We start from the raw sequence: 25,249 nt of genomic DNA, 5'->3' as shown, positions 1-25,249 counted from the left end.
TGGGTGGCGAGAAAGCTCCCCTGCAGAAACATATCTGGGGGTATTTCTATTAGATCAGGGTCCTCCTCTGTGATGGATGTGTATGTGTATTTAAGCGAACTGACTAGAGTAAAAGATCATTAGTCATTGGGGAGAAGTATGCATGTATGAACTTAATTTTAGTTGCATTTATTTATTTATTTATTTATTTATTTATTTATTTATTTAATTTGTATGCCGCCCTTCATCCGTTGGCCTCAGGGCAGTTCACAACGTAAAAATACAATATAAAAACACAAAATTCATGATTAAAACAAGAGGTGAGGAAAAACCACAAACCAATAACCCCTCCTCCGCTCTGCTGATTTTAATCAGCCAAAGGCCTGGTTGAAGAGGGATGTTTTCACTTGGTGCCTGAAGGTGTGGAATGAAGATGCCAGCTGAATCTCCCTGTGGAGAGCATTCCACAAATGAGGAGCCACTGCAGAAAAGGCCTGTTCTCGTGTTGTCATCCTCTGGACCTCTTGTGTTAGAGACACATGAAGAAGGATCTCAGAGGATGATCTCAAGGTCTGGGTAGATTGTAATTCTTTTACTGATGTTTTGTTAATTACATTATATGATTTGTGCTGTACTCGTGATGCTCTTATGTTATTTGTTGTTTGTAAGCAGCTTTGGCATTCATGGAAAGTGGCACAGAAAGACAATACAGTGGTACCCGGGGTTATATATGCTTCAGGTTACATACGCTTCAGGTTACAGACTCCGCTAACCCAGAAATAGTACCTCGGGTTCAGAACTTTGCTTCAGGATGAGAACAGAATTTGCCCTCTGGCGGCGCGGCGGCAGCAGGAGGCCCCATTAGCTAAAGTGGTGCTTCAGGTTAAGAACAGTTTCAGGTTAAGAATGGACCTCCGGAACGAATTAAGTACTTAACCTGAGGTACCACTGTAAATCAATGTACAGCAACTCATCAAGGGTTGTGAAGCTTCCTGCTTTTGCTATCGGCCCAGCTTTGCAAGAGTGTCAAATATCTATTGGCAACGTATGCTATGTGTCTCTTGGGCAGTGTGTGGCTTGCTGGATCACAAATTCTGCAGACTTGACTTATGCAGCACTTCCTCCAGAATCTCTTTGCAAAGCAAGCGTTCCTGAAATCATTCTTGGATTCCCATATGAGGGTGGTTTAGTGTAATACAGTCCAAGAAAGAAATGTGTCATGGGAAGAACACACTGATTTCACTGCAGAGTTGCAAGTTTAAGCACATGATGTATTTTGTCCTCCTGTCACTGAATTGCAAAGAATGCATTGCTGAAGTGGATTGTAATTATTTTATGCTAAATTTTAAGTGGAACAACAGTTCAAATACAAAGGAAGTTCTTTCAGTTGCCATGGATACAACATATCGCCTTTATGAGCTGTCATTTTTGTCTGGTCTCCAATAATCACTATTTCTTAATCTTTGCAAATTCACACATGCTAAAATCTCATTTAAGTTCTAAATTTATATGGTGGAATGTGAGTCTTCGATCTCTAAAATATGGATGCAAAAAGCTTCTGGGGGACTTTCCCCATTATCCTGCATTTGATAGCTTCCTGTTTTAAAACGAAACCTATCCCACAGGTTAGAAGAAGCACAAGTTAGGTGCAAAAGGATGCCAGCACGGCTGAATAGCAAAATCATGGATTTTTATGTGCCGGAAGATCGCTTCTGAAAGAGCAATAAATTCTATTTCAAAATAACAGTATAAAGCAGTGAAGGAAATTGAAGAGCAATTTGGTTACACACACACACACACACACACACACACACACTACAAATATTTCTAGAAGCATATCAGCTAAGAGGCAGAAGGATCTTAACCATAGATGACAATGTCAAAATGTTAGTGAAGAAATTTCAGAGAAGGTAAATGAATTCTTCACATCGTTATTGTACTCCTTGGAGGAAAGATGGGATAATAAATCACATAAATAAAAATAATTTTTCACTGCCAGAGGTGTTACAGTACATCTGAACCATTGTTTTTTGGTTAATGAGTCTCAAGAAGTATATTATAAGGAGTATAGTATGGTATTCAGTTGGGAGTTCCTAATGAATTCAAATGAGACATTATTGATCTGGAAGACTTTTAAACTGATCAAAGCATTGAAGAAAAACTAAATAGCTGGGGTGTTTTTGCTTAGAAAAGAAATGTAATGGGGGGAAAGCAGCACAAGACCTTGGATTTCTTTTTCATTTTAATAATGAGGAGGGAATCAATAGAGGAACTGTGTTAAGAGTACCAACCATAAAAGTAGCTTTAATGGGGAAAGCTAGTATTTTGATAGTCTAATGAGGCTTCTGCTTCAGAGAGTGGGAGTAGAAGTAATTATTTTATGATAAGATAACGCTCCCTGGTTATAGGAAGTATATGAAACAGTTCTAATGTTAGCAAATGCCATGCATTCAGCAGTCGAGAAACCTTTGTTCTCAGTAATGTCAACGTGCGGAATGTTTGATTAGCTTGTCTGCATTTCAGCCCATGTGGCAGGCGCAAGATAATGTCAAGTTCTGACTTTTAAATTCCAAAGTACTTCTGAATCAGTTTACATGGCTTAGGGTGCTTTAGTTAAAAATATATGCTTTCTCCCGCCTATGTTAGCAAAAGCCATAAGGCTGTCAAAAACTCGGCAAGTCATAGTACTTGACTCAATGGATACCAAGTGGTACAAGCCCTGTCTTACTGGAAGATCATACCTTGGGAACTATCCTCTATCATAGCTAGGTAAGGAGGGATATAAAAAAGCTACTCCTTGAACATTAGGGATAACGATTTATGGAAAAAATAGAAAGCAAGTCTTGGAATTCTGGGTTGCCCAGAGTTGTCTGGCGAATACCTAAGTGGGAGATGATCTGGGAAAAGCTATTTGAAGAAAAGTGCAGAATTCAAATGTCAGCAATCACATCGCTCATAGGAAGGAGATAGTGATGCAACTGAAAACGTCAGAAATTGGAAAGGGTACGTGGCTGAAATCTTAGTAAAAGTCAATATTGCTTAAAAAGCATTTGTGTAGGCAAACCTACCCAGACATGTAAAGGTTGCTTGTGTTTTATTTCCTTTTTAATAATCCTTTGGTTGTTCTTAGAAACCTGTTTCTCTTTTTTTATTGATAATTTTAATGTGTTGTTTTCTATTTTTGTGAACTGCTGCTAAAGATTTTCTTACAATCAAGCAGTGTGTAAGTTTTGTTGAATAAAGTAAATAAAATAAACAACTTTGCAGGACTGTCCTAATTCTGTAAGCATATTTTATGTGAGTACAAGTAGTGCTGTAACCAATCAGCAACAATGTTGGTCTTCAGGTAATTGTTGTAAGACAGTGTACAGTTTGAAAAGTTATGCCGGGACCTCATGTTACTAACAATGCAGGGATGCCACTAAAAATTGCATCCCAACATCAAGGCTGTGTACACACTCTTCTGTAGGATTGTAGTTTTTCTCAGTCCAGAATAATTCATGCTCATCTTCAACATGCTGCTTTCAGTCAAGATTGATTCTAGATCCTGCCATCCACAAGGCTGAGTGTGGTTTAACTGATATACATCTGAAAACCCTCCCCTTGATTAGGTTATTCAGGCCTTTCCTTCCCTGCTTGTGCCCCAAGTGAAAGGAGGAGGAAGTGCTGACTGCAATCTTGGTACCTCCCCACCCAATTGCTGGGACTGTCTACATCAGTTTCCATCTGTGTCTAGCAGGATAATGCTCAATCAATCAATCAATGCAATAATCTTTTATTTTTGGAATGAAACCAGTTTATAAATAAGCACTTTTCAAGGGCAATAGTGTGTGAGCGTGTGTAGACTACTATATATACAGAAAACAAGTACCCACCCTCCACTGATTCTAGTGTAAAATGTGTGTATGCAACCTAAGTTGTCCCTCCGCAGATAGGAAAGCCTATCCTTCATTGTGCTTTTCCCCACCCACAGTCCCCATAATTGTCTGCTGCTGGTGGGGAGGGAAAGAAACCCGTAGTATGGGATAAGTGGTTTTATACATGAGGGTGAAAATAATTGGGGTGCCCTTTTCTGGAGCATCCCCTTGCTGCCTGTAATATGGAGCACCACCTTGAGAAATGATACCTAATTTTCGTTAAATCATTGTGATGCAGTGGTTAGTGTTAGACAAGGATTGAAGGGTAACACAGTTTCAAATCTCCACACAGCCATGAAGCTGTGGCCTTGGGCCAGTCACTAACTCGAAGCCTAGCGGGATTCTTATGATGACAAAGTCTTTGTGTATTCAGGCATGGCCAAACTTGGCCCTCCAGATGTTTTTGGGACTACACCTCCCATAATCCCTAGCTAATAGGACCAGTGGTCAGGGATGATGGGAATTGTAGTCCCAAAACATCTGGAAGGCCAGGTTTGTCCATGCCTGTATGTAGAAGAACCATGTATTTAGAGACTGGTTTCATTCCTCAAGCTCTTTGGATCAAAGGTGGGATATCAATGTAATAAATAATTCCAACATTTTTTGGTAGGATCTTACACCTTTATGTGGCTGTAAGCAGTAGCTGCAAGAGAACATCTTCCCCGCCCCAGTAGAACATAATAAAAGAAGAATCATAATTAACCCACAATTTGAAACATCTCTCTTTGTGTGTGGGATGTATTCTCTCTTTGATGTTGCTGCATAGCACTTCTGTTTTCTGATCAAAAGAATGTTTATTCCTCCAGCTGAAGTAGCAGAACAGCCTTAAGTAAAATGGGATGCAGTAAGTAAACACAAATTTCACCTGTGCAATAGGGCAGGGGGAGTGGGGATAAAGCAGCCAAGAGTTTAACCTAACACTGTTTTTTGATTTCCCTGGAAGAGTGAAGCATGTGCTTAAACCTAGTGAAATCAATAGGACCCAGAAGTGCTTAGATTTGTGCCTTATTAACAGTTTGTTTTAAAACTTTGAAAAACTCTTTGAAAATTGATTTTTAGCATTTTTCTCTGCAAACGGCTGTTGCTCTATTTTAAATCATTATTGCGTGTTTCCTGGCACACATCACAGGGGGGAACTGTGATGAAATTCAGTACTTCCTTTTTTGAAATATTCTGAGCTTCCCAGTACATTAAGCTCCTTGAAGGAAACGTTTACAATTAAGAAGTGTAGTTGACACCTTGCTTGATGTATATGTTCATGGGGATCTGTAAGTAAATCTACTTGCCAATTACTGCTTCAGATATTTGTCTGATCTTCCTAGTCTTGTTGGAGTAGGTGTTTAATATGTGTTCTTTGCTTAGTTACTTCTAAACTGAAGTTTTGAAGCCGAACTACTGAGGGGTCTACTAATGTGCTTTATACTCCCTGATGAAAAGTGTCTGGGGTCTAAATGCTTTAGTGCTTGGAGTTTTCTACAGCGGTATCTCGGGTTACATACGCGTCAGGTTACAGACTCCGCTAACCCAGAAATATTACCTCAGGTTAAGAACTTTGCTTCAGGATGAGAACAGAAATCGTGCTCCGGCGGCGCAGCAGCAGCAGGAGGCCCCATTAGCTAAAGTGGTGCTTCAGGTTAAGAACAGTTTCAGGTTAAGAACGGACCTCCGGAACGAATTAAGTACTTAACCTGAGGTACCACTGTATTACAATAATTTTGATACTTTGCCTTGGTGAACTTCTTTTGTCTTTGTATATGTGAGTTTATTATTACAGCTCATCCAAACTATTCAGTCTGTTTTTTCATGTGACCCTTCCCTTCAGAAGTCCTTTGGAGACCCCAATATAGCACAGATTTCCCAGCAGTTTTAAGTAGCCAGTTTTCTCCGATGTTCCCAACCATTCATGTTGACTCTTCCTCACAAGTCCGCAGATTAGTTTGGGAGAAGAAAATGCTTGCTGAGAGACATGCTTCTGTCAAAAGACTGGTCATGTGCAGTCTGGAGATGATTAAAAAAACAAAAGAGAAAACCAGTGCTTTATGTTTTGCTATTACTCACAAAACATTCTCTTATACTATGAATAAGGAAGCTCAGTCCTGCAGATCAACCAACTCATATAGTGGCTCATGCAGTTGCAGCTAGAATCCAATCCTTTTCATTTCTCAATTGCAAAGAGATTTCTGGTGGTGGTACTCATGTTGGATCAGGATGTAGTTGGGATGGCTGGCTTTGGTGAGGCAAAAATGCCCACAAGAGGCTATACAAGGATAACCAAAGGTATTGTCCTATCAGTCAAGTGTCAAAAGGGTTCTTGTTCCCGAGATGAGCTTTTCTCCATGTGCAAAGCACTCCCCTGACAATGTCATTGATAACCTTGACCCATTTTAAATGACTGAGTAGTTCAGTGTTTTAAAGTTTCAAGCTATGTTATTCTCTCATTTCGCTTCCTAGTCTACAAATATCTAGTTTGTTATCTTGTTCCTCCTTCGTTATGATTAGCTGGTGAAGACTTATTTGTTGATGGAATGCTTCTCTTTTATCTGCTTTCCTTTCCTCTTTATCTCCTTTTCTTTCCCCCTTTCTCCTATCTGTGCATGATAGCACAGGCCATAGATGAGCTAGATATGGGAAATTAATGACCAGATCCCAAGTTCTGGCATAGTAGTAAGAAATTTCTGCAGAAAGCTAATTGGTCAAAATCTAAAAAATGCTGTCAGTTTTGAAAAGAAATATCTTGTTGAGGTCTGTTGGTGCACTTTTAGTTTTGTTAAGCTGTGGGCTTTTGTTTTTTTTAATATAGGAACTTTTTTTGTTCCTCTTTTCATAAGAGAATTGATGACAGTTGAGGTAGGAGGAAGAGACTTCAACATATACCAAGTTTCTGGCTTGAAACTCAGAAGCAAAAGTCATTTTAATTGTTGAGTAACATTACTGTTAATTAGAGGAAAACCTGTTAACCATGCAGACTGACTCATTATTTAGGTACCAGATATTGAGGATAGTGCTGTTTTCCTTCGCTCTTCTGCTTGATTCTCCTGGACTGACGCTAAGGCACACAGCTGTGGTCACAGATGGATTAGATGCTGTGATTTCATGATCAAATGCCAAGACCTGGCATGTTAGTGAGCTGAGCTGCTGCCTTGACCTAGGACCTGCCTCAGGCCACTAGATTTGAGCTTAAACTGCTTATAAAATGGAGCCTCATGCCAGCTTCTCAGAAAATTAATATGCGAGGCCTAATTTCTCAGTAGTATTTGGAGAAAGATATGCAGTAACCTAGGAGAGGTATTCTGGTTCTTCACAGCGGATGGCAAGGTTTAATTCCATTAAATTCCAGCTACAGAAGAGAGAGTAGGAGTGATGCAGCATGAATTGCTGACAAAATATCGTGTACTCTGAAATGTCACTTATTATGGATAATTGTTAGGCATGCTGCAAGCACTGCAATTGGATATCAGACACTCAGATATGTTCAGCAGCTTCCTTCTCTCATATTGTAATAACTTTGCAACAGAGCTTATCATGTTCCATGCACACTCAGCACAATAGGTTCATAATTGCTGACCTCTGGACACTACCATTCCATAAATATTTAATAGCAATGTACTTGGTATAGGCCTTAGAATTTAGAGCTCCCTTATAGAAAGGGGGTGAAGTATCTCCAGTATCTTAATAGTCTGATAGTGTGGAATATCATAAGATGGAGGTGCAAGATGATATGAAAGCTCCAAGAGGCAATCAAAACAGCTAGTGAGAGTCTTAAGGGTGGAGAGATGGAGAGGAGCACATGAACTGGAGAACAGTTGTTCCATACAGTTAAGAGGTTAAGAAATGCTATAAATTCACCAAAATGCGATGTCGGGAAGCTAGGTAGCAACATCTGAACCCGATAAAGTCATAAAAAGAAAAGAAGAAGAAGAAGAAGAAGAAGAAGAAGAAGAAGAAGAAGAAGAAGAAGAAGAAGAAAGAAAGAAAGAAAGAAAGAAAGAAAGAAAGAAAGAAAGAAAGAAAGAAAAAAGAACAGGCCATCAAAATCTCAGTAGAAGGAGCCCCAGACTTGAAACTCAGTAACACCCATCATATTATATTTTTAGGCACCAGACAAAAAGATTTCTCTTCTCCCATGCCTTTGGCTGATGAAGCAATCTATAGTTTTTTAAACTCTTCATCCACACCACCTATGCTATGAAGAATGAACATTTCCTTCTCAGCAGGTGGTTAACTTGCATGGAAATTAATTCCGCAGATATTAAAACCTTGTTTTTAAAAGGATACCTCTAATTAAAGTTGAAGACAACTGTGGGTAGCTGTAGCTGTCAAAATTAGCTTGGCTTCAGTACACAGGTGTCAGATTGAGATGTATTTCATGCAAAAGTCTATAAATATTTCCTTTGCTATCCATTCCTAGTAGGGGCCTATCAATGCTGTTTGTTTGAGGATTTGTATAACTTGCATCTAGAACAGTAATAAACATAGTGCTTGTTCAAGATAAATATACGTGAGTCCTATTAACTTCCTGGAACAGAGATCTCTTGCTTCCTATGGCAAATATATTCTTCAGCAGGAAAGGAGCAGTGCTTGAAAGCGGTGTTTTCTGATCAGTCTGACAAGCTTGGTGTCTTAATGGGGCTTATTAATAACAGAAGGCTCTTAGTGGCCAATTAATTCAGTGTTGCTGGAGTACTCTGTGCAGTTCACTAGTTAGTATTAAGTAGCTTAGGTCTAGAAAGGGTTTGTAGCTTTTCATTTCATCTGGGGAGAATTAAAGGAGTAAGGGCCTTTTCAGTATTTTAAAAACCAGTAGAATTTGTTCCATTTGTTCCATTTTTGTTTGTTTGTTAAAAACAACTTACAATAACAGAAGCAAGGTGGGTCCTAAAAATGTGCATTTCAGTTGTTAAAAGCCAGAGTCAAGAGGTGTATCTCCAGCTTTCATCAAAAGCTGTATAATGAAGGTGCCTGGTGCATCTGTGCATCTCTGTGGGGAGGAAGTTCCACAACTTAGGGGCTGCCACAGTGAATGCGCTCTCCCAGGCTGAGTCTCTAATATTTCTTTCCTGGGCAAAGTGGTTGACAGGGCAGTGGCCAGCCAGCTGCAGGTTTGCCTGGAGAAAGCATTCTAGATCCATTCCAGTCTGGTTTCAGACCTGGTTTTGACATTGAAACAGCCTTGGTTTCCCTGATTGATGACCTTTATTGGGAGAGAGACAGGGAGGATGGAACCCTGTTGGTTCTCCTTGACCTCTCATCAGTTTTTGACACAATGGACCATGCACCGACTACCTTAAAGAGTGCCTTCCCTAGTATGAACCATCTCAGAAGCTATGATCAGCAGCTGAGGCCTTGTAAGTGGTGCCACCACCAGGGTTTGCTTGGTTGGCACTGACCAACCAAGGTAGGGCCTTTTCAGTGATGGTTCCCTGGTTATGGAATGCCCTCCTAGTGAGGTATGCCTGTGTCCATCATTATTCACTTTTAGGCGGAATTTGAAAACAATTGGGGGGAAGCAAAGCAATGCAGGCTTTCTGCTATCTCCACTTTTCGTGAGTGTGGGTACTGTCTGAGCTCCCTTTCTTATGCTGTGCTTTGCTGTATAGGAGATATGACAAGGCCCAGCCCATGTGGAGGGATCCATATTGCAACTCATGGCAATCATTGGCAACCATTGCTGCAAATAAGGAGTAGTGCAAATTTGCCCGGATAGCTTCCACTAGGAAAGGGGCTGCAGCCAGCTGGCCTGTGCGCCAGTTCTAGGTTGTGTAGACTTGTTCTTGATTGCCCATCAGCAGAGGCGTTCTTTCCCATAGGGCTTAGTGGCTTGTTGCGCCAGGGCGCCAGCCTCTCAGGGGCGCCCCAGTGAGTGGGGGAGCTGCACGGCTTTGCTGGCGGCCTCCCCAGGTGCGCCCCGCCAACCATCTTTTCTTCCTACCCTCCTCGGGCCGCCCTCCTCTGCGGGCAGGTGAATTGGTCTGCTGCTGCTTGTTCTGCTCCCACAAGCGCTCTGTGGCGGCAGTGTGGGCTGCATCAGATGAGGAGCAGCTCCTTGACTCTGAGGCGTTGGCCGAGGATGGGCCACTGCCTTCTCTCCTTTGGCCGCGGGAATCCCCTCAGCAGCCGCCCACCTAACTACTGTCATCTGAGGGAGCAGCTCCCGAGGGGTCTGTTAAGTTGTGGGTGAACATCAGACGACACAGCGATTCTTCAAACAGCTCTTGTTTATTCACAGGCCAGAACAGAACTGAACTGAAGGGTTCAGTCAGCCTGCTTATATAGAGCTCCAGTACAACGTAACTGTAACAATTTTCCAAAACTATACAATTACTGAACGTCACTTTCGATCCCTTATTTGCATAACTATCTACAGTATCCACCTGCTGGCCCAGGGTGAGAACTTCAGTACATAACAGACTCTCCTCTGCGTCACTGGTGCCCGCCGCCCCACCACCACCACGGGGCACAGGTGGCGGTGTGGCAACCGCCTCATGCTCCTTGCTGGGCAGCAGCGAGAGCGCCGACAGCAGGTTGTTGTTGTCAGGCAGTGGAGAAGGGGTAGGTGCCCTGGAACCTCGCAAGCGAGGTGGTCCGCAAGTTGGACCCTGAGTTCTAAATTCTGGGAAAGGGAGGGGGCGCCGGAGGGATCTTTGCACCATGCCGCCAGAAGTGCTTAAGACGGCCCTGCCCATCACTTGATGTATTTGCCAGCCACAGCAGTATTGTGTCTATGAAACAGAAGGAGCAAGAGGCTATATTTATGCACAGTCAAAAAGGAATGTATGGTCAACCTGCTCTTTTTGATATGTAGCAGCAACCATTATTAGCATCTCTGGATGTGTTACCATCAGAAAGCTTCATTTTCTCCTCTTCAGGCAAGATTGTAAAAATAACGTTTTCCCATCTGCTATCCCTCAAGGTAATGACATTGGGGATTTTGCTAAGCATGCTTCAGTGAGCTATTATGCTGCATTATTATAAGATATACTTGTGGTATAAGAGAACGTTAGGTGAGATGAGTTGCTGCAGGCATAGCAGTGATCCACAGCAGCTTTTCAGAACATTCCCTCTTGCCCAAAGTCTAAATATATGCAACAGAGAGAACTTTTGGCTGCTCAGTCAGTTCTAGGCTTGGTGGATACTGAGGCAGATGAATGCAGCAGAAGCACTAAGGCCAAATTCAAGGACTTGCAATATCATTGCTTAATAAATTCATATATTAGAATATCGCAGCATTCTTTGGTAAGGCCACTTGAAAATACAGAAAACAACAGCATGCAACAAAGGCTGCCAAGTAGTATAAACCACTTTTTCTAGCAAATCAATATGGAAGCAACCTTCGTTGTACATCTTTTCATTAACACACTTGAGAAGTCAGTGTTTTGTTTATTCCTATATTTGTTGCTACAGGACACTAATAGATATTTTAACGCTACATTAGGAACTTGGTTTTTTTGTTTTCCTGTGGTGATCAATTATAGCCTTTTTTGCTTTTGCTTATGAAGTATAAATTGCATGCATTGCAATAACATTAATTAATTGAAAAGTAAGGTTGAATGAGCACACTTCCACACCATCTGGAAACCTCTAACCTAAATAATAAATCCTGGAGTAAGATAGTAAATACATGTAAGCAGTTGGAAGCTCACTTTTAGATAGGCTTTGGTTTGTACTTTGCATTATTTTAATTCTAATCTGATTTTAATTGGACTTCTGTATATGCTTGCCCTTTGTTGTTAACTGCCTCAAGCCCTTGCGGTGGGGTAGGCAAGCAATTTAAAATAAATGAAAAGATTGCTCTGTTGGAACACGAAGCCTGCCCGGGGTGAACATATCATCAAGGTTAAACCCGGTTTTGTTTATGCTGCAGTGTTGTTTGACATGGCAAAGCACCTGCTAGCCTTGCCCAATATGTGCTAAACGCTGTATGGTCCCATCGTTGGGGATTTGCAAAGCTGAAGCACAAAGAGTGATTGTTACCAAATAAGCTGTAGTCACACAGTTCTACCAATAGCCTTAGGAGGGTTGGTTACCATGGAATCCACCATCTGTTCGCTCCCCACTGGAATGTGATTATCCTTGCTGTGTTGGGAACTGGGAAAAGCAGGGGAGTGTGTGTGCTGCCTGCAATTATCTGCAATGGAGTGTGTTAATGGAAGGCTTGGATTAGAGTGCCGGAGAACGACGCAAGAAGAGATACTTAAAAAAAAATCGAAAGCATAAGCGATTTCTCACCAAGAGAAGCGAATTCAGTTCATAAAAGGTAAGCACTAAATGCACGGTGCTATTGTTTCATTGATGCCAATGTGGCTTATGATATTGATATTTATCAATGAGCTCTTATTGTCAGCCATTCTTTCTATAGATGCTGATCAGCAAGAGGGTGTGTGTGTGTGTGTGTTTGTTTCTGTATGGCGGAGCAAGAAAATGGGGGAGGGGGCAAGGCTCTATTGTCTTATTTTTCAGTGGCTTTATTTTATGGCTTTATTTTTTTTAAAGGAGAAAGTCTTGACAGACCTCACTTGAATTTGCTTTTAGATACTGTCACCTAATGTACATTACATTGCATTTCTGCAATAGCATTCTGAGGGACATGGTAGATAGGCATGCTGCGTTTCATTGAATAATGATATCAACACGATGGCTATTTAAAGATTTATGTCTTTTAGGTGTCTGCTAATTTCTGTGCTACTGTTATGGAACAGAATAGATAATGTGGTTTTGGTGTGAGGTATTTGTGCAGATGATGCAGGAAATAGCAATGACTGGACAGGAGGGAGGCTCATTTCTCTTCAAACATCATGGACTCGCCCCATTAGACATTATTGTCTAGAGACTTTTTTTGAACAAGTTTTCAGGGGGTGTGTGCATGTAGGAAACAATGCGCTGTGTTTTAGTAAAAGCAAAAGCTGGGGCAACACGGGAAGGTGTAATTCATTTCCTGATGCTTTTTTTAAGAAAAAGGTTATGGTTGGTGATGGTTTTTATTATAATTATTTTTGGGTGTGTGGTTTATGTCAAATGCATGGTTAATGTTTTTGTGTACAAATAATATATATTCTTTGACTGAACAAGGGTACAAGCATTATTGTAACAAAAAAATACTAAGAGCAGCATTGCTTGTGTTAGGGTACCTGAACCCCTCTACCACTTTGGAGCTCATATGATACAAATATCCATGGACTACAATATTTATTTTATATGTGAAGATGTAACCTTTTAATTAAGCTCTGCCTGTCTTTTAATTCAACCAATACATCTGTCTCTTCGTGTGCTTCACATGTTAGTAGGTCAGTGTCTGGGAGGAACAGGAAAATGGTTCATGAATCACCAGGCTGGGAAGCAGAAATGGGGGAGGTATCAGATGTTTCATCGTTAGATTTTTGTTTCATTTGCTAAAAAAGAGTACTGTATCTTCATTTCACAGTGGCAGCAAATCCTAGTCTTGTATGAAAGTGATGTGAGCCTGACTTAGTTTAGAGACTGCCCCCTTGATAGGCCCCCCTTTCAATCTGTGGGTAGTCAAGGGTGGCCTTTCTCATAAAGCTCTCTGAGTAACGTCCACAGAAATCCCTCCCCAGAGAGGTTCAGCAGAGCCCAAGCTCTGGAGCAACACACAACATCTTCTAATGCAGTGAATACGTATGAGCAGGAGTTCTGAGTTTAGTTCTCATGGGATACGTTGGTTTTTAAGGTGCATTGCATTATATTTCACATTTTTATATGCAGCATTTTCTACTGCAATTGGGCCTCCCTCATTGCTGTGACCTCATGATGCGCTTCCTTAAATTTTTGTCTGTTCCCAAATGCAGCAGGAGCTTTCCTGATATGACTTGTGATCTTTGCTTCTCCCATCCAAACACCCATCACCATCTAATGGTCTATTGCTTTCTCAAAAGACTCTCACCTTCCTCCCTTGTCCATTCTATGCTTGGAACTGCCTCCAAGAACACCTGTGTGGCACCACTTCTTTCAGATTCTTAGCCCAGCTCACTTTTTCCATGAAACCTTTGCCACCAGCTCCTATATTCCCATATAACTTGACCTATAATTAATCTGAAGCACTGAACTGAAACGATCACATACTGCTTTCATGTTACTTTATCACCTCTGCTGTTTCTCCTGTGTTGAGTTTTTGACAGTAACCTCCTTAGGCCTGGGACCTGGCCTGAGGTTTTCTACAGAGCAACTGTGCACATTGATAGGGCTATATTAAACAAATAATTCAATATGCTAGAAGTTATGGGTTTATGTAGTGGTATATGGCACACAAATGCATGTTGACTCAGACGTAAGTCCCTCAGTTACTCAGAAGTAAGCTGGAGAAGAGTTGTGGCTCAGTGGCAGAGTATCTGCTTTGCACACAGAAGACCCCAGGTTCAGTCCCCGGCATCTCCTGGTAGAGCTGGGCCCTGGGAAAGACTCTCTGGCCTGAAACCCTGAAGATGTTCTGTTCTGTGATAGCGTGTTGATTTCACATGTGATTGGTACCTAGCTAATTTGATTCTGGCATTTGTTTTTATGAAAGTCTACCTGTACTGCCACATCTGCGGGGTTGTACACAAGGCAGCTGTAATTTGCACACTTGTGGTAGTCCCTTTTCTTGGTACCACTGTTACACAGATTGTAGAACCCATATGGAGATGCCCGTGCCCATTTAATGTAGGCTTTTCCTAGCTGATAACTTGGATGCATGATCTGCTTGCTCCAAATATTCTCATGCTGAGCATCCAGCAAGAAACATGAGCCTAGGATGAGCAGGAATTAATGCTATGCCATCACTTTAAAAATCCAGTTGTTAAAAAGAAAAAGTCCTGGAGGTCTAACCTGTGTAGCTCAAAAGTCTGTATGCTGCCTTCTGAAATGCAGTTGGTCCTAAGTTTTGTATTTTTCTAGCTTGATGAACTTTGTTCTAATGGAACTTATTTTCCAAGTGGTAATGTTTATACTTGTGTGATAGGTGGCCTAGCTGGTTGCTGTTTACCCTGATCATAGCCTTTCCATGTGCCATTCAGGCGACTCACTTTAGGAAATTCATCTTTCCCTCTGGCGATTCGGAACAAGAGTCTTTATTAATGCTGTTCTACAAGGTTACAAAAGATGTCAAAAATGAATCCTGATTTTCTTTCTATAGAAGCAGAAGCACTGTCCTATTTCTTTTGTCATATCAGACATGTGGACACACAACATAACATGCTTAATGTGTGTTTCTGCTCTCATATGGAAGGAGTAGTTGGTCGAAAGGAAGTCTGACATCGAGTAATTGAGTTTGACTAAATGTATAGAGTCAAAATGAATGGCAAATAAAACTGACCCAATTGTTTCCCAGAAACAGAGAAGGCTTTCTGCTTTTCCCTTTGACACATTATTCTGGAATGCTGTTGGGCATGACTTAGATTCATCTACTGCATTCAGGCTCTTGCCCTGCAGAGTTTAATTTTTTTGTTACATTTTCAAGGTTTTAATTTAAAACATATTGCTAAAAGCTTGTGGGATTTTGTTTTCAAAGGAGCCTTTCTGACTCAAGGTTAAAGCTATTAGTCAGTTTGAAAAGGCATGACTTGAAAAAAGAAAGAAAGAAAGAAAGAAAGAAAGAAAGAAAGAAAGACATGGGCCCTGCTTAAAAACCATGCCTTCAACTTCTGAGCAGTGAGGGAGTGAGAAAGCATTCCATGTTGGAGGGGAAATGAGCTGACATGGTTTTTGCCATTTCTGGGAAATCTAAAAAATCATTGAGATATAATATGATTTGTACTTTTGCAAGCTAAGGTAAAATTCTGATGTTTCTCCCCTTTTCTTCAATTCCTCGCAAATTGGGAATTGTGGTGACTTAGCACTAGTAGAAAGGGCTTATATTCAAGTTGGGGCAATGTGTTTTGCCTGCCCAAAACTTGTTCTAGTTTATGTACTTTCCACCTACTGCAGTGCCACCATTAGATGCATCCTATTTTCTTGTAGAAGTGTGAAAATGGTAAGATGATATTTTGCACAATCGGTGGCTAAACCAGGAAAAAACCCAATAAAATTGCCTGCAAAATGGTGAAGGAATCAGTTTTTCAGGGAGGTGTAATATCCTATTTCTGGGTGTAGTTTTAAGGCGCCTCTCAAGCAGATGGACCAATGGTTTGACTCTGTATACGGCAGCCTCCAGTGTTCTGTAAAAGACTGCTTGTCTACTGCAGAGCTTCCTCTGTAATGCACAGTTGAGGTAGGGAGTACAGTGGTACCTCGGGTTAAGAACTTAATTCGTTCCAGAGGTCAGTTCTTAACCTGAAACTGTTCTTAACCTGAAGCACCACTTTAGCTAATGGGGCCGCCATGCTGCCACCGCACGATTTCTGTTCTCATCCTGAAGTGAAGTTCTAAACCCAAGGTACTATTTCTGGGTTAGCGGAGTCTGTAACCTGAAGCGTCTGTAACCTGAAGTGTCTGTAACCCGAGGTACCACTGTATTCACACACTTGACCTAGAACATGATCCAAAATATTCAAGAAAAAGTTCCTTGGCACACAAGCTAATTTGGAAAAGGTTCCTAAAGGCAGAAAGCTAGTGGTCCGCAGTTCTGTGTACAGTCATACCTTGGATCCCAAACACCTTGTGAGTTGAACGTTTTGGCTCCTGAACGCCGCAAACTCGGCATTGAGTGTTCCGGTTTGCAAGCTTTCTTTGGAATCTGATGTGGCTTCCATGGCTTCCGATTGGCTGCAGGAACTTCCTTGGTTTCTGAACACTTTGGAAGTTGAACGGACTTCTGGAACGGATTCCGTTCAATTTCTGAGGTACCACTGTACCTTGATATTGTATACACTTGAGTTTTCCTTGTTAGCTTAAGTTTTCTAGAGCTGCTTTGTTCCTGGGCCAATCAGTTCACACCCAGCTTTAGAAATAAGCACTGCATATTTCTGTTTGTGGGGAAATTCAACTAATCCAGCAAAGTGATATATTAGTTGCTTCTGATTTCTTCACAGCTAGTTGTTTCAGTTATTTTCTGCTGTTAGCCAGGATTTTGCTTTTTTAATCAACATAATCACACATGACAGGATGAAGCTGCTGTTCGCTTTGTGTTCCTTTTAAAAATAAATATGGCCAGATTGTAAAAACTGAATTTCTTTCTTCTTCCTTTTGTCTTTGGCAATAAAATGTAACTATGCAACTAAGAATAAATTCGGCACAAGGCCTGAACTGGCCGTGTCCACATTCCCTTCCTGGTTTCGGTGGACCATTCAGCTATATTCACTCCAAAAGCCTTTGCTTCCGCACAATCAAAGCACAGACAATCAAAGCAAGTTGTGCAGCATTCAGTGAAATAGGAATAAGCAGGAAAGTGATATTTCTCATCCTCCCTGTAATGACAGTGGGGTGAGGAAGTCTGATATGGATGCAGGCTTCTTATCCCCCTCTGAATGACTACCTCAATTAAGATGGGAATATATGGGGCAGGGGAATCCTTCCATTGGCCATTATTAAAGCCACAGTTTAATAGCCTGTATTAAATAAATAATCATTGGTCATATTTTTTTACCAATTAATACCTGCATTTTCAGCTTAGGCTTAGATTTTTAAAAGGATCCTCCCCCACGTTGGAAGCTGCTAATCTTGTCTGCCTGTATGCAGCTGGCTGTTACTAACAAAAAAATCAATGTTCTGTCCTCTAGAGTGCATCAAGTGACCTCTTCTGCTTGTTTCCTGTGCTGTGTCTTTAGTTTTTGTGTGTGCAATAAGAGTCTGTTTCATATTTCCCCAAGCAGGCCATGCTTCCACATGGTGCTAACAGCAAATATAATGTAATGACCTTAGAATCCTAGCTGGAAGGGCTGTGTGAGCCTCATTTGCCATGCTAAGACAGGAATGTATTGTATCTGAAGGATGCTTCATAGCATGCCTCATATATCATGCCTGATATATTATGGCGACCCACCTCACCCCCCAAGAAGGAAATTATGCAGCACTTTTAGGAAGTGTTTCATTACTGAATTCTATAGGATTTTCTTCCTGTTGAATCTAAACATATATTGCTTATTATCCAGCCCATGGATTTTCAGTGTTTCCAGGGAGTTAGGCAAAAAAAATGCACTCTGAACATTGGTTTAACTTTTGGGATGGGTGAAATCAAAGCTTTGAGTCGGGTAGGCTAAAGATGAGGTGGCTTGGTTAACATCTGGTCAGCATCCCAGTGGCATTCCCTTTGAAAGTTGGGACGGGGGAACAGTGCTACATCATGACGTAGAATTCTTAGGACTATCCTTATTAGCCAGATACCTGTCCCTCACTTCGCAGCACGTGCAGAAACCACCTCCTTGATCATTGGACCTACTATTGGTCTTGTCTGCTCAATCTGCCCAGAGCCTGCCTTCTCATGAGGGGGAAGTCCCTATCTCACTGAGAGTTTAAGACATATTGGCTACCCTCACCTGGTTTTGCCAGCCACTCAAAGCCATTTTGCAGGATGTGGCTGCTGTCGCATGCTGACAGCTTCTAGGAGCCACAGGTGAGAGCTGAGTGGGGACCAAACCCATTACCAACCTAGCAGATACCACATTGTTGAAGGTTGTACTATGTCATGATATAGCCGTGGTTCCTATGGGGCATTCTGTCCCAATGAACACTGGTAGGCTGCTGTGGGCAGCTAACCTACCACCTGAAGCAGTGAGAATTTTTTCCCTTTGGTAAAATGCCTTGGCCACCTCCTCCTTAAAATGTTAAGGCTACCTGCATCTGCAAACTCTTCTGTTTCCCTTCCCACTTTAAGGGGGACAGAAAGGTCCCACAAATGGATACGTATGTCTGTGTAATATTAAACATGGCTTGACTTTAAACCTGTAGCTTGTTCTAGCCTTTTATGTGAAAGCTATTATCTGCATATTGATCTGTTTTTCATGTCACTTGTCCAGATGATTTAATTCTATAATATGTGAGAACATGTTCACAGCAGTCAGATGCCAGTTTTTTTGTTGTTGCTGGGGAAATGCAATGCTGCATCAGAATCTAACATTTCATTTGAACACGTTGGCCCAGGGCATGATGAAGGTGACCTCTCCCTACTTGTTGTCTCCAACAACTGGAAATGATATTTTTACCTCTATCCATTTCAAGTTATATTTTATTTATTATAGCTAACAAGTGGTTAGTGCAACAAAATATTGCAGTATGGATAGCTCTTGTTCAGTGTTCCAGCCCAACCATGTTATCTTTTAGGATATTGCATCTTTTAGGATATGCTCAATCCTCATTAGGCTATGTTGGAGCTTCTCCTCGCCCTTAGGATTTTTAACTTACGGAATCATTTTGTCTATAGTTAAAAATCCTAAGGGCGAGGAGAACTGAGTTCACATTCACTGTTACAAACTATAGGATAGCCCATTACCAATACATTCTGAATTTGTCTAGTCATCATATTTTGTATCAATTGCGTACATTACTTACATGTAGTGTGAAGCAATATTTCCTTCTGTTTGACCTGAACCTAATCACAGTGTTTCTCTTTCTGTTGTTCATAATATAAACCCAGTCTCCATCAAAATTGGTTGAAAAACAGGAAAAACAGGAAAGGAATCAACAGACAGTTTTCACAATGGAGGGAAGTAAATAGTGGGGTCCTTCTAGCTATCTGCATGTGGACCATTGCCGTACAACTTGTTCATAAATTTACTAGTGTCAGGGGCAAGGTAACCCAGGTTGCAGATGACCTGAAAATAGTGTGCCGTCCCATACCGATTGTGAAGAGTTCCAAAATTATATTGCCAAAGTGCATGATTAGGGTGGCCGATGGGGTTTATGGATGAGGCTGTTTGTCCACTTGCCATTTGAAAAGCAGCCAGACTCAAATGGTTTGGAAATGTAAAAGCTCTTTAATGACAGTCAAGGAAAGATGGGGTACAAGTGGTACTGTCTTGGGGTTGCACTGAGAGGGAGTAATGTCCACTGAGAGGGATGATGTCCACTGGTGGGATGCTTCATTTTAGTATCTAGTGTTCTTGCTCAGCTGTTCTCCTTTAACAGAATTGGGGAGAACAAATGGAAGAAATATCAAGTTATGGCTTTACCTTCTCTTATGACTTCAAATGCAAGCTCTTTCTGCTTTACTTGTTTTTTAGGAGAGACCTAGGAGTGCTGAGACCACCTAACAATAATGGTACGAGAGGTGCCACTGATTTTTCTGGTGGTAGGACTGATTTGGCCTTTAGGCTGTGGGTTCACCATTTAGAAGCGCTAAGGCGGGGTGGGGGGGCTTTATCTCTGGCCCTGCAGATGTCATTGGATGCCAACTCCCATCAACCCCACCCAGCATGACCAGTCGCTGCAAATTATGTGAGTTGTATTCTAGAAACACCTGTTGTGCCACAGGATAACCACCTGTTTTTTGTATATGATCTTTGGTAGCCATTGAGTCACCATGAATTGCCTTTGAATTGTTTCACTGTCAGATTATTTTCTGTTTAATCTCAAAGACAATATCCTCTGCTTTTATCCAAAGGTTTTTTGCTTTGCCTCTGTCACAACCCTTGATCATATATTTTGATTGTGACCCTGAGGGGCATTGATAACTTGTAAGCTGCTTTGGGATCCTTGTTCGGCTGAAGAGTAGGACAGAAATGTTTTAAATAAATAACAAATTTTGAGATTGATGGGAATTCAAGGAACTCTTTTGAGATAGACTTTTTATGCGAGGGGCATTTCATACAGTACAGAGACTTTTCTTGGCAAGCTGCCGATACGTTCCATGACAGGCTGGTGTTCCTCTTTCAGACGCATTGTGGCGGGAAGTTTGGACAGAGGCTTCTTTATCTTGGAAACTACTACAACATACATACAACATAAAAGTTTGAAAATTGTGGTCGCAATGAGGCCTTCCCTATCCCTAGTGGGAGCCAGAAGATTTATCCAGGCTATCTGATAATAGAAGCCACTATTCCTACATGGCCCTTGCGAGCAATGCTTTGCTGCTACTTATAGAAAGCCCTTTTTGTTTTGAACCGGAATAGAGCCGTTGCATATCTCGCAAGTCTGTTTTCCCTACAGACTGACCGCTTGTATGAAATAAGCATTGCTTTGGCCTCATTTGGTCTGAAAATGCTGGAGCCTTGCCATAAAACCTTCCATCTGCCTATATACAGATGCTTTTGTAAATGGAACATGCTTTCTGCTGTACAGGCGACGACCATTTTGCATGGTTTTTTTGTTCCCGGTCCCTGAGTGCATAGGCTGAGCGCATATAAGCACACCCCACCCTGTTCCATCCCTGTTTTGCCTTGTTTAATCCCAAGCACCTCTGACTTAAACTCGCCTAAACTTGCTAACCTTTGGTGGGTCAATAAATTCTCCTCATCACAAGCTTTATCTAACCACTTCTGCTGAGAAGGAACTTCATTACACACCATTTATTGACTAGTATAGCGTTTGCTGCCAATAACTAATAGTGAAAACATCAGAAACCATTATACAGTTCTATGTGTGTATGTTTTTGTTTCCGAGGGGAGTTCTAAAGAAAAATTGCAAGACGTTCCAGGGGCCACCTGGGCTCTGAGGGATGGAATCTGCAACCTGCTGCATGCAATGTTCTTCTGCTTCTTTTAATTAAAACTGGTGTTGCATCAGAGATACCAAAAGAAATGTTAATGTGGAGAGCAATTTAAATGGAACACATAACCTTTAAAATGGAGAACTATTAAGCTCTTTGTTTCAGATTGTTTAAAAGATCTGTAGGATGCCTTCCTCTTAAAAATAGGAGCTATGCCGGTATGCCCTTTAGATTGAGGCCTCAGTGATTCAGTGTTATTTTATCAATGAAAATGGGACGCGGGTGGCGCTGTGGTGTAGACCACTGAACCTTGAGCTTGCTGATCGGAAGGTCGGCGGTTCGAATCCCCGTGATGGGGTGAGCTCCCATTGTTTGGTCCCAGCTCCTACCAACCTAGCAGTTCGAAAGCACGTCAAATTGCAAATAGATAAATAAGTACAGCTCCGGCGGGAAGGTAAATGGCGTTTCTGTGCGCTGCTCTGGTTTCGCCAGAAACGGCTTAGTCATGCTGGCCACATGACCCGGAAAATGTGTCGTTAGCGACTGGACTTACCTGTCAGGGGTCCTTTACCTTTTTAGGTAAAGGTAAAGGGACCCCTGACCATTAGGTCCAGTCGTGGCCGACTCTGGGGTTGCGGCGCTCATCTCGCTTTATGGGCCAAGGGGGCCGGCGTACAGCTTCCGGGTCATGTGGCCAGCATGATTGAGAAAGCGATTGGGCCGCATCTGGCCCCTGGGCCTTAGGTTGCCTCCCCCTGCTGCAGTCATTGAAAATTCCTCATAATAATGGGAGGATGATTCTTTGCTGTTGTAAATGGGAATTTGGCTTTGGATTCTGCCACATTGAGCAGCCTTGGAAGCAGTTTGTAAACAAGGGCTCTGTGGTGGGTGTGGGGGCACATGGGAAGAACTGAATCTGCATCCTGCATACTCCATACTGTCTTCTCTACAAAGAAGCAAATACATTGATTCTTGAGCTTTTAAAATTATGTTAATAGAAAGGAGTGTAGGAGTAACCACTGCACCAACAATGAGCTTTCTTATCTTAATGGGCACAACAAAAATTATTGTAGTTTGATCTCTGATCACCACATTGACATCTTTACAATAGGAATGTGTGAATTTACTATTACCATTTCAAAGTGGAGGGATCTGAGCTTTACCTCCTAGGCGCTTGAACAGCTTTATTTCATTGACCTTGGTTAGTCTAAGCACTGCTAAGTACAAAATCAGTTGTAGACTTTTTGGATTAGATTAATGAGATGGTCAGCACTGTATCTCCCTTAATCTCTCATGTATCCCCTTATCTTTTTAATCATCCACGGATAAAGCAGTTGATCTCTTAACTTTCCTTTTAGAAAACTCAGGTTTCTAGGAATGATAGACCAAGCTTTTAATTGAGAGTGAAATTGTTTTCACATAAGCCTGTGCCATATTTTATATTGAAGACTTTTATTTTCCCTAACTATGGCATGGGTTTGTAATAGCATACCTGAAATGTGTTTCATAAGGTATGGCTGTGCCCCTTAATTTCACCTTGTTGCTTCAACCTAAAAATGCCAATATGTAGACTTTATTTTTATTTGAAAAAGTTGGTCTTGGATTTCAAAATTACCCCAGCTCACTTCCAGTGTTGAGAAGTTTTAGGGGTGTGTTTGCTTATCTGGGTTTAGTTTCCTTTGGAAGGACGTCTCTGGTAGCTTACGGTATTTTACAATATTTATTTGCAAATACAAAGTTTGAGTGCAAGGAAAAGGCATAGCTTAAACCAGGGGTCAGCAATCTAAGGCCCATGGCCTGGAAGAGGCCTATGGAGGTCGTTTGGCCGGCCCATGAGCCACCCCTTTACCAAGCTGCCCGCTTGCGCACTTCAATAAATGGGTGCAGTGCAGGGATTCGCTTCCATGGTGCCAGAAATCGCGTCTGCGCATGCGCAGATGCCGGAATTCGCAGGCAAGCATGCTCACACGCATGAGGGATCTCCCCCCATGGAGGGATCTCACGCGTGAGGGATCTCTCCCCATGGAGGGATCTCCGCGGGACCAATCCGGCCCAGACAAGATAAACCTTGCTGACCCCTGGCCTTAAACAGACACCCTGAGTTCAGCATTTGTACATCAGCCTAGAAGAGACAGCAAGCTGATTTGGGGCTATGGTAGTTTAAAGAACCCCCAATCAACTTTCTATGCCTCTCAGTTGGTCCTTTTCTCATTTTTTTAAAAAAACCACAGTTTTTGTTGTCTCTTATCACACATAAACCTCTGTAGTTTTAAGTTGTTGCAGGTATACCGTGTGGTGGAAAGTTTGAAGATCCCTGTTTAATGTAATTCAAATGCTCAGAACACTTGAAACACACTGGCATGGTTGCACAGCACCCCTGTGTGAGAGGGGAGGACCCCAGGTACATTGGAGGAGGAGCCAGGTGCCTGTGGTTGCCTTCTTTGCAGTGGGCAGATTTATGTATAGGCTAAGTAGGCTGAAGCCTAGGGTCTTTAAATCTAGGGAGCCTCCCCAGCCCACCCTCCCCCCAGCGGGCAGTCTCCCCTCTCCCAAAATTACAAACCCAAGACTTCATGCGAGGGCAGGACAACTCGGGCCCAGCAACTATGAGACCCAGGGCCAGCCAGTGGGTCCCAATTTGAAACTCTAGGGCCCAACTTGAATTTTTTGTGTGGGGCTCTATGGGGCATAATCTTAGAGATATAAATCCGTGTGCTAGGTCATCATCACAAGGTCAGCAAAGTCCTTCAGAAATCAGACCTGTTATTGAGTTCTTGTGCAAGTTTGTAAACAAATTTTGATGACGTTTTCTGATGTCCTTTAGAGGAGAAATTGTGAAGGGCAGAATTTTAAATACCCATCATCATCCTTGGCGTCATTCAATTTTGTTTATAACACTCTTTCATTTTCTTCTAGTCATGAGGGTGGGGGATTGGGAGGGGCCTCACAAGTGGAGTAGCCTAGGGCCTTTCTTCATCTAAATCCAGCCCTGGCAGTGGGACTCCTGAGCATGCGTGCAAGAGCACATACCACATTGCCCAGCAGTCTCCCTGCCTGAGCTGGGCTTGGAGGCAGTGTTGAGGGCTCCCAGACAGTTGATTTGAGGAGAATTCAACATTCATGCCAAGGCGATTGGATCAGAACTTTATGGCTGCCATGATGAACCATGGTGATGTGCCTGGAAGTGAATGTGGCCCTCAGATTGAAAAAGGTACCCCACCTTCAGCTTAGCATTGCATCCCAAACCAGGCTTGTGGTTTGTTACATCCGAACCAAGGTCTGTGGTTTGTCTTGCTTCGAACAAACTATGACCTATAGCCAATATTTATTCTGGGGAATGTAATCAGTAGGCTTGCACAGCAGAAATGGTGCTATATTCATACTCCTAAAGTAGGCCTCTTGGTAAGAGGGTAGACTCCCTCTTCCTTTTTAAAAAAGTGAAACCACTTAAAGTGGAGCCTATATGGCTGCTTATCAGGGATCTGAGTTGCTATAACATGAGATTCTTAATCTCAGCGTCATGGGTTTGAGCCCCGCCTTGGGCAAAAAAAATTCCAGCGTTGCAGGGGGTTGGACTAGATGACCCCTGTAGCCTCTTCCGACTCTACAATTCTATGATTCCATGAGATCTCATCCAACTCAGTTTCTATTATTTCTAGCAAGAAGTAGACAGCTATGAATATCCATGTTAAATCAAACAGCACAGGGCAATAACTTGGGCTTTGCCAGTATCACACTTGCTAGGTGTTGTTTTGGCAAAACTACAACTAGAAAAATTTCGTTTTCATTTTTTAAAAAATGAAACTTGCTGTTCCAAGACCAAAATTATTTGTGGGCAAGTGGT

The 25,249-nt window shown here is 41.9% G+C and overlaps 1 protein-coding gene across 10 annotated transcripts in view; it reads left to right on the top strand.

Annotated features, from left to right (window-relative positions):
- The window catches only part of FGD4 (FYVE, RhoGEF and PH domain containing 4), a gene marked incomplete at its 5' end in the record, with an annotated part of 107,341 nt that overhangs the window by 33,202 nt on the left and 48,890 nt on the right, over positions 1 to 25,249 (top strand). For 4 of the 10 annotated variants that reach the window (XM_083401453.1, XM_083401458.1, XM_083401459.1 and 1 more), the window contains one exon: positions 8,647 to 12,150. The exons of 4 other annotated variants lie outside the window; for them this stretch is intronic. Coding sequence is in view for 1 of the 6 variants with exons in the window: in XM_083401456.1 (XP_083257582.1) it covers positions 5,143 to 5,164 (22 nt within the window). Of the gene's footprint in view, positions 1 to 5,080; positions 5,165 to 8,646; positions 12,151 to 25,249 lie in introns of those variants that run through there. 2 more of the 10 variants (XM_083401451.1, XM_083401456.1) reach the window with 1 other exon arrangement.

The sequence above is a fragment of the Podarcis tiliguerta genome, assembly GCF_965153285.1.
Source record: "Podarcis tiliguerta genome assembly, chromosome: 10".
In the NCBI taxonomy this organism is placed as follows: domain Eukaryota; kingdom Metazoa; phylum Chordata; class Lepidosauria; order Squamata; family Lacertidae; genus Podarcis; species Podarcis tiliguerta.
This window is presented reverse-complemented; position numbering and strand designations above follow the sequence as displayed.